This window comes from Mobula birostris, chromosome 4, assembly GCF_030028105.1.
Source record: "Mobula birostris isolate sMobBir1 chromosome 4, sMobBir1.hap1, whole genome shotgun sequence".
NCBI lineage: Eukaryota > Metazoa > Chordata > Chondrichthyes > Myliobatiformes > Myliobatidae > Mobula > Mobula birostris.
Window position 1 is genome coordinate 157,909,630 of NC_092373.1, and position 12,119 is coordinate 157,921,748.

The 12,119-nt window shown below is 41.3% G+C and overlaps 1 protein-coding gene across 1 annotated transcript in view; it reads right to left on the reverse strand.

The window, feature by feature from the left end:
- Window positions 1-12,119, reverse strand: part of adamtsl7 (ADAMTS-like 7) — a 553,762-nt gene that overhangs the window by 21,269 nt on the left and 520,374 nt on the right. Inside the window, exons 13-16 of the mRNA XM_072256321.1 lie at window positions 10,441-10,614; window positions 4,139-4,312; window positions 2,610-2,789; window positions 438-582 (exon numbers count right to left, since the gene is read on the reverse strand). Coding sequence (XP_072112422.1) covers window positions 438-582; window positions 2,610-2,789; window positions 4,139-4,312; window positions 10,441-10,614 — 673 coding nt within the window. The remainder of the gene's footprint in view (window positions 1-437; window positions 583-2,609; window positions 2,790-4,138; window positions 4,313-10,440; window positions 10,615-12,119) is intronic.

Here is a 12,119-nt window from a genome sequence, read left to right on the forward strand (position 1 = left end):
GATTGACAGGTGTATTTTTTTTTCTTCCCTTGAAAGTCAGATCCTGCATTTCCAGCTTTCTTTGATTCTTTGATTAAGTAACAGGCTGCTTTTTAAAAATTATTATTCATTTCTCTCTTTACTACAATATATAGTTCTGGGGTGATAAAAGTTTATCTCAAATGTCCTTTCAAAATATTTATACTTATAATGGTTGGCTTGGAGTTGGATAGTGGGTGGGTTGGGTGCTTTCCTTTCTAATTTTTCATTTTTAATATGGGTGACTTGCTCATTTGTTAAGATATGTATTATTGCTATTTTTGTTTGTATTGCAATGATCCTTCTATTTATACTATTGATTTTTTCTTCTACGCTGTAGTTTGTAGAAAATCATAAATAAAATATTAAATAAAATAAAGATTATGGATATTATTGTAGTCAGTGCACTTATACTGTACCTATCTCTGGTATGCACGGGTCGGTGTTGCAAATTTCTCTGTCGACTGGCATTTGGAAGGAATCGCAATTGTTGCTTTGTGTCATGTCATCTGCGAGGCATCGAACCTCCCGAACCCGGTAACCACTTTCACAGGACTTAGAGCACTGAAAAAGAAAACCTGGCTGGAGTAAGATGGAAATGAGTGGCGGGTAAATTACGTTCATCTTCTAATATAGATACTGGGAAAGGAACACTGCGCCAGCAGGTTCTAAATGGCTGACTGACCTCATTGATATGGTCATAGCTACAGAATGACACAGCCCCTAAAGCAGGCCATTTGGCCCAAGACAATCTTGCTGACTATCAAGCAACCACTCATTTTATTTTATTTATTTTAATCCTATTTTACTCTCTTCACATTCCTGTCACTCCTCTAAATTGTACCATTCATCTACATACTTGGGACCATTTATAGGAACTAATTATCCTACCAGCTTTCAACTCTTTAGGATGTGGAAGGAAAGTGAAGCCCTTGGAGAAACCAACACAAACACAGGGAGAATATGCAAACAGCGTTGACCTGACATTGGTCTGAACTTGGTATGGGTGCTATATTAGTTGTACCATTGTACCACTCAATGAATTGTGTATTGTGCTTTTATAACACTTTGAAATGGAACATGAGAATTATTTTTCAAATATGGAAGAATTCAACAGATAATTCCCTCAGGAAACAAGTAGTTTATACAATGGCCTGAAAAGACCCCTATTTACATTGGATGCTCAACAAGAATCAAATATTACATCTCATCAATGTTCACATTGGTTACAACTGATCTAAAAGGAGGCTGCTTGTGGGGATTGCCAGGAAAGATAGCACCATTTCCTGCAGATGGTGATAACCAATTCCTGCTTCATATTGCACCCTGCTTGTAATTGTTGTGTATCCAAATCTGTACAGTGCTCTGGTACATATTTTAGTTACTATAACCACATGTAAACTATTTCAGGTCTGGTATATATCATACTACGATGGATTTTTAATTGTAGTTTATATATTACTCCTGTATAGGCATGGAGTAGGGCTAAAAGCAAGCTGGAGGAACAGCATCACATATTCCTCCTGGGTAGCCCACAATCCAGCTGTATGAACAATGAATTCTCCAGTTTCAGATAGCCTGCTTCCCTCTGGCTCTTTGCTCTCTCTTTCCTGATCCACCCAATTCCTTTGACATCCACCCCAAACCCCATTGCCATAGGCCCTGCGTCTTTCTCCACCATCAGCTATTCTATCTGCTTATCATCTACTCACTCCTCCACACACTGTTCTCATCTGCCCTCCCCACCTCCCCTATCTGGCTCCGCGCTCCACCCTCTTTTCCTATCAGATTCTGTCATCTGCAGCCCTTTATCCCCTCTACCTGTTATCTTCCAGCCTCTTTCACTATCTCCGCTCTTCTCTCCTCCATCTGCCAATCAGCTCTCCTCACCTGGATCCACACTACTCTTGCTCCACCCAATCTTCTCATAAAAACAAAAAGATCCTGCAGATTTTGAAAATCCAGAGCAACAACACATGAAGTTGAGGCCAGTTCATTGGCTATATTTAAGAGGGAGTTGGATATGGCCCTTGTGGCTACGGGGGTCAGGGGGTATGGAGGGAAGGCTGGGGCGGGGTTCTGAGTTGGATGATCAGCCATGATCATAATAAATGGCGGTGCAGGCTCGAAGGGCCGAATGGCCTACCCCTGCACCTATTTTCTATGTTTCTATATAAGCGCTGGATGAACTCAGCAGCACAGGCAACATCTATGGAAATGAATAGATAGTCAACGTTTTGGGCCAACAAAGAGTCCTGAAACAGGGTCTCAGTCCAAAACCTCCACTGTTCATTAATTTCCATTGATGCTGCCTGACCTGCTTAGTTCCTTCCGCATTTTCTGTGTGTTCCCCTTTCTCTCGTCCTTTATACTGGCTGTCACTATTAGTCCAGAAATGTTGGCTGTCTGTTTGCCTCTGACGTCCATCTGCATTCGACACTGCTCGACTTGCTAATCTCCAACAGTTTGTTTTGTATCCATCACCCGCAGTCTCTTGTTCTCTATGGAATTAACAAATTCCTCACTGAGAGAATTCTGTAGTTGTGATACTATATCCACCATTGACAGAATCCCTTAAATATTACACTTACTGCACTCCACTCCGTTGTGTACCATTTGACGTCACATTTCCTCAGATGACAGATTTGCTCTGAAGCTGGTCTCTGTAGATGAGAGCACTGAACATCTTCTGCCACCATAACTTTGTCATCGGTCTTTTCCAGGCAAACTACACTTCGCAGTTGTGTACCATTACTACAGTCTGCTGAGCACTGGTAAAGATCAAGAACACAACCGATTATTTAAGAGTTATGGAACAAAGGTAGATAAATACAGATATATAAAAATCATAAACAGAAGTGATTCTGTAGATGCTGGAAATCCAAAGTAACATACACAAAGTGCTGGAGGAACTCAGTAGCATCTTTGGAGGAAAGGAATGAAGAATAGATATTTTGGGCTGACATATGATGAACAACCTTGGTCTGAAATGTTGACTTTTTATTCCTTTCCACAGATGCAAATCAGCTGTAATGTAACTGGACAGTAGACTAGGCTCAAAGGACTGGTTGCCATACTCCAGTGCCTGTACTCTATTTATTGCCTAATGAACACAAAGAAACAGATTTAAGGGGCAAATTTCTGTGAGGGTTCTCCAGCTTGTCAACAATTAGCCTACAGAAGTCACAAACCCTATCAACAAAGCCTTTCTATGGTTTTTTTTCGGGAACTCCTTGTTAGATACAGCAGATTAACTGGAAAATCTCTTTGGAAATTCTCTCCTAGTGCTTCAGAAAAATAACTTAATTGAAGTAAGCAAAAGGAAATAGCCCAGATACTTTCTCTATTTTTGGAAGATTTGGAGCCAACTCAGTGTCCTTGATTTGCACTAAGAGAATACTGTTTTATTCACTCTGGGCCTAAGATCCAAGCAGCTGCAGAATAGAGATGGCCTGAGTCAGGCTGTGAGTAATTTTGAACCCATCCTGTGATGTCCCCATGTAGTCTCTGTGCTTCTGTGGTTGGGCTTGATGTCTCTACATACAGTCCAGATCCCTTTGACCCCTCTTTTGATCTAACCTGTGATGTTTCCAAGTATGGTGTAGATTGTTTGAGTCAGCCTGTGATATTTCTATGGTGAAGTCCGGGCTTGTGATTCAGCCTGTAATGTCTCCATACACAGCACAGCACCCCTGCAACCAACTCTTGAAATCTTTAGTTACAGTCTAGCCCTCCTTTATCCAGCCTGCATGTATTGTTAACCAGACTGTGAATTTACTGTCAACCTTTTCTTTTTTGCTGGATTTATTCTTTTCCCTCAGCTTTTTAATCTCTGGCATTTCTCCAGTGTGGCAATCTGCTTCATAATTGTTGGATTCATGCTAAGTTTTGACTTTCTGACTGACCCTAATTTAAAGTCTAAAATGCGTCAGAATGTAGAGACACATTGCTATTCAATTACACCAAAATACTATTTATGTCAATAAATAGCAATATGTCTCTACATATTGTTATTAATCAATAAATGTTAACTTATCAATTATGATCAATATTTCCTTTTCCACAATATGTAGTGATAATTTAATTGACATGACATTAGTTTAGTTAATTTGTACTGTACCTGGCTCCATGGTCCTGTAAACCAGCTAAAATTTTCATTGCAAGGACCAATGTTGCAAGGCCGGACATCTGCTGGCTTCTCATTTCCACAGCCTTCCAGAGGTAAACTGCTGATGTGATTCATCAGACACACAACTGATCTCGTCTGGATGCCATTTCCACACTCTGCAGAACACTACAATAAGACAAAGGTCAACCAATCAATTACAACAATCATACCAAAATAACAGCTTTTTCTTGGAGATGCAAGAGACTGCAGATGCTGGAACCTCGAGCGACAAGCAATCTGTTGGAGGAACTCAGTAGGCCAGGCAGTATGTGGGGGTGGGAAGGAGTTACCAACAGCTTTTTTTCTTTCTTAGTAGGAGGGACAGGGGATAAAGGTTATGGAATAAGGGGCAGTGATATGCTTCTCTCACAGATCTGAGACATTTCCAATATTCCTGTTGAATGTGTCTGCTGGAGGTATGTCCAGCTACAGCTCCTGTCAGATCACAAGTGTACGTAGAGGAGCTGCTGTTGCATTCACTACAGAACATTCAGAATGTGTAAAATATCGATGGTATGTTTAGTGAGTCTATCACACCATTGGTACACAAAGAGGAAATGGAGGATTATGAAAAACATAACAGAGATGTCTAGTAGCAACTAAGGTCATATGGATTGAACTTAGGACTAAGGGAAGTGCCAATGATTTACTATAAACCTCCCAATTGTCAATGGGAACAAGAGAGATGGAAATGCAAGCAACCCACAAAAAGAAGTGTAAGAGCAAAAAGTTATAGTAGTGTTAGAATTTAACTTTCCCAACATTGACTAGGATTGCCTTAATGCACAACTTAAATTGGGCCACATTTAGTAAGTGCATCTGAGGAAGCTTTTTATACATATAGATTCTAAACAGAGACAGGGCAGTCCTGGATATTGTCTTAAAAATGATTGTGGGCAGGTGATGGAAGTGTAGGTGGGAACTGTGACACTAATTCTATTTGTTTCAAGGTTGTTATGGAAAGGAATGAGTAGAGCTCTGTTAAATGAAATTTAACCCTGACAAGTACAAGATTATGCATATTGGCAAGTGATTGGGGGGGGGGCAGGACATACAGTAAATTTTAGGGTTTTAAGGAATGTTAATGAACAGAAGATTTTGGGAGTCAAGTTGATAGATCCCTATAAATTCAAAGTTCAAAGGTTCAATGTAAATTTATTATCAAAGTACATACAGGTATATGTCACTATATACAACCCTGAGCTTCATTTTCTTGTGGGCATACTTAATAAATCCATAATAGAATAATAACCATAATAGAATCAATGAAAGACTATGCCAACATGGGCATTCGACCAATGTGCAAAAGACAACAAATTGTGCAAATACAAAATGAAAGAAAGCAATAATAAAAATAAATAAGCAATAAATATTGAGAACATCAGATGAAGAGTCCTTGAAAGTGAGTCCATAACTTCACTGAAGTGAGTTCACTGATTTGACAAGTGAAGTTGAGTGAAGTTATCTCCTTTGGTTCAAAAGCCTGATAGTTGAGCATGAATAACTTGTTCCTGAACCTGGTGGTGTGAGTCCTGAGGCTCCTGTACCTTCTCCTTGATGGCAGCAGCGACAAGAGAGCATGACCTGAGTGGTGGGAGTCTTTGATGATGGATGCTGCTTTCCTGCAACAGCACTCCATGTAGATGTGCTCAATGGAGCGGAGGACTTTACCTGTTTATAGACTGGGTTGTATCCACCACTCTGTAAGATTTTCTGTTCAAGGACATTGGTGTTTCCATACCAAGCTGTGATGCAGCCAGTCAATATACTCTCCACTACACATTTATACACATCTATAGTGGAAAACGAGGGTGTGTGAAGAACATGCATGCCGACATAGAATATTAAAGTTGGAATGTTAAGTTGCAATTTTATGAACTATGGGTTAGACTGCACTTGGATTATTGTGTGCAAGTTTTGGTTGTGAAAGATCAGGTTGTGATGGGGAGAGTTCAGAGGAAATTCACCAGGATATTGCCTAGTTTGGAAGTCCTGAGTTATGGGGAGAGCTTGGATAGGGTGGGTTTGTTTTCCCTGAAGGAAGCTGAGGAGTGATTCATTAGAGGTATGTTAGATAATAGCAGGTGGCACAGCAATGTTGGGGTCAGAATGGTAGCACAACATTTAGTGCATCATTTTACAGTGCCAGCGGTCTCCATCAGGGATTCAATTCCCACTGCTGGCTGTAAGGAGTTTGTACGCTTCCCCTGTGACCTTGTGGGTTTCTTCTGGCTGCTCCAGTTTCCTCCCACATTCCAAAGACCTACAATTAGGGTGAGGGTTAGTAAGTGTTTCCAAACTACATGTGACACATAAAGCTAATCTTCATCTTTTATCTTTATCTAATCTTATATTAAATTATGAGAGACATAGATATGGTAGAAAGTCAGTCCTTTTCCCATAACACAAAATACTCTGCAGATGCTGGGGTCAAAGCAACACTCACAACATGCTGGAGGAACTCAGCAGGTCGAGCAGCATCCGTGGAAATGATCAGTCAACGTTTCGGGCCGGAACCCTTCGTCAGGACTGAAGAGGGAAGGGGCAGAGGCCCTATAAAAAAGGTGGGGGGAGGGTGGGAAGGAGAAGGCTGGTAGGTTCCAGGTGAAAAACCAGTAAGGGGTGGGGGAGGGGAAGCAGGGAGGTGATAGGCAGGAAAGGTGAAGAAGGAATAGGGGAAAACACAATGGGTAGTAGAAGGAGCCAGAACCATGAGAGAGGTGATAGGCAGCTGGGGGAGGGGGCAGAGTGAAATAGGGATAGGGGAAAGGAGGGGGAGGGAATTACCAGAAGCTGGAGAATTCTACGTTCATACCAAGGGGCTGGAGACTACCTAGACAGTATTTAAGGTCCTTTTCCCATGGAAGGAGTATCAAAAACAAGAGAGCATAAGCTTAAGGTGAGTGCAATGTGTTTTAAAGGGGAGCTATGGTGAAGGTTTTTACCCAATGTGGTTGATGTGTGGAACTTGCTACCAGTGGAGGTTTTGGAATCAGATACATTCACTGCCTTTCATCAGCATTTAGAATTGATAGAATAAAGCAGGAAACAGACCTAGTGCAGTCTAATGAGATTAGTGTAGATGGGCAAAACGCTGGCACAGATATGATAGCCCTGCTTCTGTGCTGTCCAACTTTATGATTCAATGACTATGTAGCTATACTTGTCACTACCACATACCAGTATCCAGAGATAGAATCTCGCAAAACTCTGAAAGATTACACCTCCTAGAATTGAAACTCTTTAAAATGAAAATTCCCATAGAGTAATTCCCAAGAATTTAATTCTTCCAGAAATAAATCCTCCTGTAGGCAGAATTTTCGAGTGTTACAGTGATCAAATCTCTCACACTTGGAAATTCCCACAGGTTAACCCTGCCAGAAATTAAAAACCTTAAAGGTTAGTTTTTCCAGATATTTATTTAGCAATTTATTTATTTAGTGATATAGTACGGAGTAGGCCCTTCCAGCTCTTCAAGCCACACCACCCCTGCAACCCTAAACCTCAATTAACACTTACCTAAATGACGGGACAATTTACAATGACCGATTAACCTATCCAGTATTTCTGTGGACTGTGGGAAGAAACCGGAGCACTCAGGGAAAACCTACGCATTCCAGGGGGAGGACGTACATAGACTCCTTACAGAAAAGTGCCGGAATTGGACTGCGAACTCTGGATCTCCCGAGCTGTAATAGCGTCAGGATAATTGCTACACTTACCCTGCCGCCCATTGGAGATAACAGACGTCCTTCACCTCCCCAACATATTAAATCTTTCAGAGATAAAAAGCATTACAAAATTAAGCGACTCAACATAAAACTCTCAGAAATAGAAGCTGAAGATGAATTCACAGAGATTAAAATCTCTACCATAAGACCTAGACATTTTCACTGAACTGCTGTGATTCCACGTGGGCCAAATGGAAGATGGTCACCGTTTTAGCTAAAACCCTCTTTAACTGGAAATTACAGGAAAACGTACGTAAAACATGGACAATCAGGGGCAGGGAGAAATGGTACAAAGTTGACAGGTGGAGTTAATGACAGTTTGAATCTCACCTTTGCAGCTTCGATGAGCCGCATTAGTCAACTGGGCTTGACATAGATTGTCAGACTGGCTTTTTGAAGTAGGATCTGTTGTGGATATTGATCTGGTCTGCTGGCAAGCACAGGAGATGTTGAGGGGGTGGGGTGGGAGAAGGGTAGTATATGTCCATTGACACATGGTACTGCTGCACAGCAAAGGGAAGCACTCTTCCTCTTCCTAGTTTGGACATCATGGTAAGCAAAAATTGGAGAACTTCCCATTTCCTTGGTGGACTTTAACAATCCCTTAAAGGATTACGAGTTCATTAGACCACCTGTAGATGTGAGCAGTGTGTAGCCGTTGCATGCTTACTCTATATTCCTAATTTGCCATTGGAGTCCTACCCCAAATGGAGAGCTTCAGGTGATTTCCCTTGGGATCAATAAAGTAAGACTATGACTATGATTGTATTCACAGAGCATCATGTCATAGATAGATACAGCGTTGAAACAGTCTCTTCCGCTCAGCTGACCCATGCTGACCAGGATGCCCTGTCCAAGTTAGTCCCACTTGCCAGTGCTTGACCCTTAACTTTCTAAACCTTTCCTGTCTGTGAACCTTTCTTTTAAAACATACAAAATGCTGGAGGATCTCGGCAGGCCAGGCAGCACCTACAGAAAAGAGTACAGTTGATGTTTTGAGCCAAGGCCCTTCATCAGGACTGGAGGAAAAAAGATGAGGAGCCAGAGTAAAAAGGTGGGGGGAGCAGAGGAAGAAATACAAGGTAGTAGGTGATAGGTGAAACCGGGGGGGGGGAGAGAGGGGTGAAGTCAAGAGCCGGGAAGTTGATTGGTGAAACAGACAAAGGGCTGGAGAAGGGGGAATCTGACAGGAGAGTTCAGAAAGCCATGGAAGAAAGAAAAGGGGGAGAAGCACCAGGGGGAGGTGATGGACAGGTAAGGAGATAAGGTGAAATAGGGAAATGGGAATTGGGAATGGAGAATGGTGAATGGTGAAGGAGGGGATGCCATTTCCGTCTGGGTAACCCACAACCTGATGGCATGAACATCCATTTCTTAAATTTCTAGTAATGCCCCCCCACCCCTCCCCTTCACAAAAAGCTGAGGTGCAAAGCGACTTGGGAGTCCTTGTGCAGGATTCCCTAAAGCTTAATTTACAGGTTGAGTCTGTGATGAGGAAGGCAAATGCAATGTTAAGATTCATTTTAAGAGGACTAGAATATAAAAGCAAGGCTATAATGTTGAAACTTTATAAAGCACTGGTGAAGTCTCACTTGGAGTATTGTGAGCAGGTTGGGCCCCTTATTTTAGAAAGGATGTGCTGAAATGAGAGAGGGTTCAAGGGAGGTTCAAGAAAATGATTCCAGGATTGAATGGCTTGTCATATGAAGAGTGTTTGATGGTTCTGGGCCTATATTCACTAGAATTCAGAAGAATGAGGGGTGACCTCATTGAAACCTATCAAATGGTGAAAGATCTTGATAGAGTTATGTGGAGAAGTTTTTTCCTATGGTGGGAGAGTCTAAGACTAGAGAACACAGGCTCAGAATAGAGTGATGTCCTTTTAGAATGAAGATGAGGAGGAATTTGTTCAGCCAGAGAGTGGTGAATCTGTGGAATTCTTTACAACAGGCAGCTGTGGAGGAAGTCTTTATGTATTTTTTAGGCAAAGGTTCATAGATTCTTGATTGGTCAGGGCTTGAAGGGAAATGGGAAGAAGGCAGGAGATTGGGGCTGAGAGGAAAATTGAATCAGCCATGATGAAATGGTAGAGTAGACTCAAGGGGCCAAAAGGTCTAATTCTGCTCCTATACCTTATGGTCTTATGGTCTTCATTCAGTTTAAATAAAATTATGAGCAACTCCTACTGAGTAAACAGAAAGGATGTACCTCTGTTAGCAAAGAGATCAAAACTCAGGGGAATAGATTGAAAATAGAAGGATAAAAGGAGATATAAGGAAAAAACATTTTCATACAGAGGGTGGCAAGGATCTAGAACTCATTGCCTGAGAGGGTGGTGGAGGCAAGAACTTTCACTACACGTAAAAATGTAGTTGAAGTTACAGTGTTGTGATCTGCAGGACTCCAGATCTAGTGATAGGTGGAATTTAAGCTGGTTGGATGTTTTTAATGTGCTGGGTTAAATTGCTTCCCAACGGAATGGTTGTAATATGAAAGGATGTGATAACAGAGCAATATTTTTACCCTTGGACTCCAGTCCGTGTGGAACCAACTCTTTGCACATGGGCCCATGTCACAGTTTTCGGTATCCACAGGCTTCAGCTGCATGTTGCATTCTTCATCATCAACTATATCGCCGAGGTTGTCAATGCACTTCACATCCCTGAGTCTTTGCCCCACACCACAAGGCACTGAGCACTGAAGAAAAAATAAGGTTTAAATTACCTGGCAAGAGGATGTTCTTGAAAACAAGAATCAGAACCAAACTATTCTGTTCTCACTGTTCTGACTAACTGTTAATAATTTTGACAGCTATCTTTATTAGAAGTGACTGAAGTTCCCTGGACTCGTTTCTCCAATACTATTGTGGCAGAGTAGAGACCATACCTGCTTTAGACTCAGGTAGGAGATCCCAAATCACTCTTTCTAATGTTAATTAGTCAATGTAAATTGCCCTGAGTGGTAGAATCTCGAGTGAGTTACTGAAGATAGAAGAATATCACAATAACACGAGAACTATTATTATATTCTTGGTGGTACAGACTCAGTGGATCGCCTGACGCTTTACTCTATGACTGTACTATTTTTGTAATATATAACTGTTCTTTAATATTCCTATACTATATGACTGTATTTTAGTTTGCTATTTCAAAGGGCAGGGCATGAGGGGTGACTGGGGTACTGAAGAAAGGGATGTTGGAAAGAACACCTGTGTGCCTGCCTGTCAGTTTATGGTTGAAATACGCAGACATAAGGTAGCCTGAACATTGATGGTACAAAAGTTTCTCAATCCAAAGTTTACTCTACCCTGAATTTTATTTTCCTGCTCCAGCTTTTTCAGTCTTGCTCTCCCTCTGATGCACAAGACCATTAAACCTTGACTCATCAGGGAAACTATTGGTCTTTAGAAGGCAGTGAGCTATTGTTTTAGGGACCTGACACCAAAAGGTTTAAGAACCTACAATGACACAAATTACAAGGTAGTATAAACACATGGAGGAATTTAAATCTCCTGATGAATTTTAATTTACAGTTCAATTTTGTACCTAATGAAACTGTTAATTTTTTTATGCTTCTCCACCCAAAAGTTGAGTTGTTGTTAATTATTCTGTTATACTGTGCCTTTCCCCCCTCTTGTAAAGTACTCTTGCTCATGGTAATAGGGCCATAGTGATCTAGTCAACATCATCTAACCTCTTAAATGCTGTGCACCCACCAGACTCAGGATAAGATCCACATTAATGTTGGAAAATATTGTTAGCACAATGTAATTAGAGATATTAAGCAGCATTAAGGGATGACTGTGTGAATTGTGCAGTGCTGCACAATTATAATAATGGGCCCAAAGTGACATCTGTAATGGTTAGGGTTCAGGGGAATAATACAGGCCGCTGTTGACATGAGCTTCCACTATGTGAAATATCCAGCCACTTGTCGACCCTACCAATATGCTGAAGGAAATAAATTTAGGGCTGGTTAGTCCAGCACTGCTTAAAGATTAGATAAAAATTAAAGATTAGGTTTATTTATCATGTATACATCAAAACATTCAGTGAAATGTGTTATTTGTGTCAAATCTAATCAGCAAGGGTTGTGCTGGGCAGCCCGCAAGTGTTGCCACGCTTCTGGTGCCAACATAGCGTGTCACAACTCACTAACCCCAACCATACAGCTTTGAAATGTGGGAGGAAACTGGAACACAC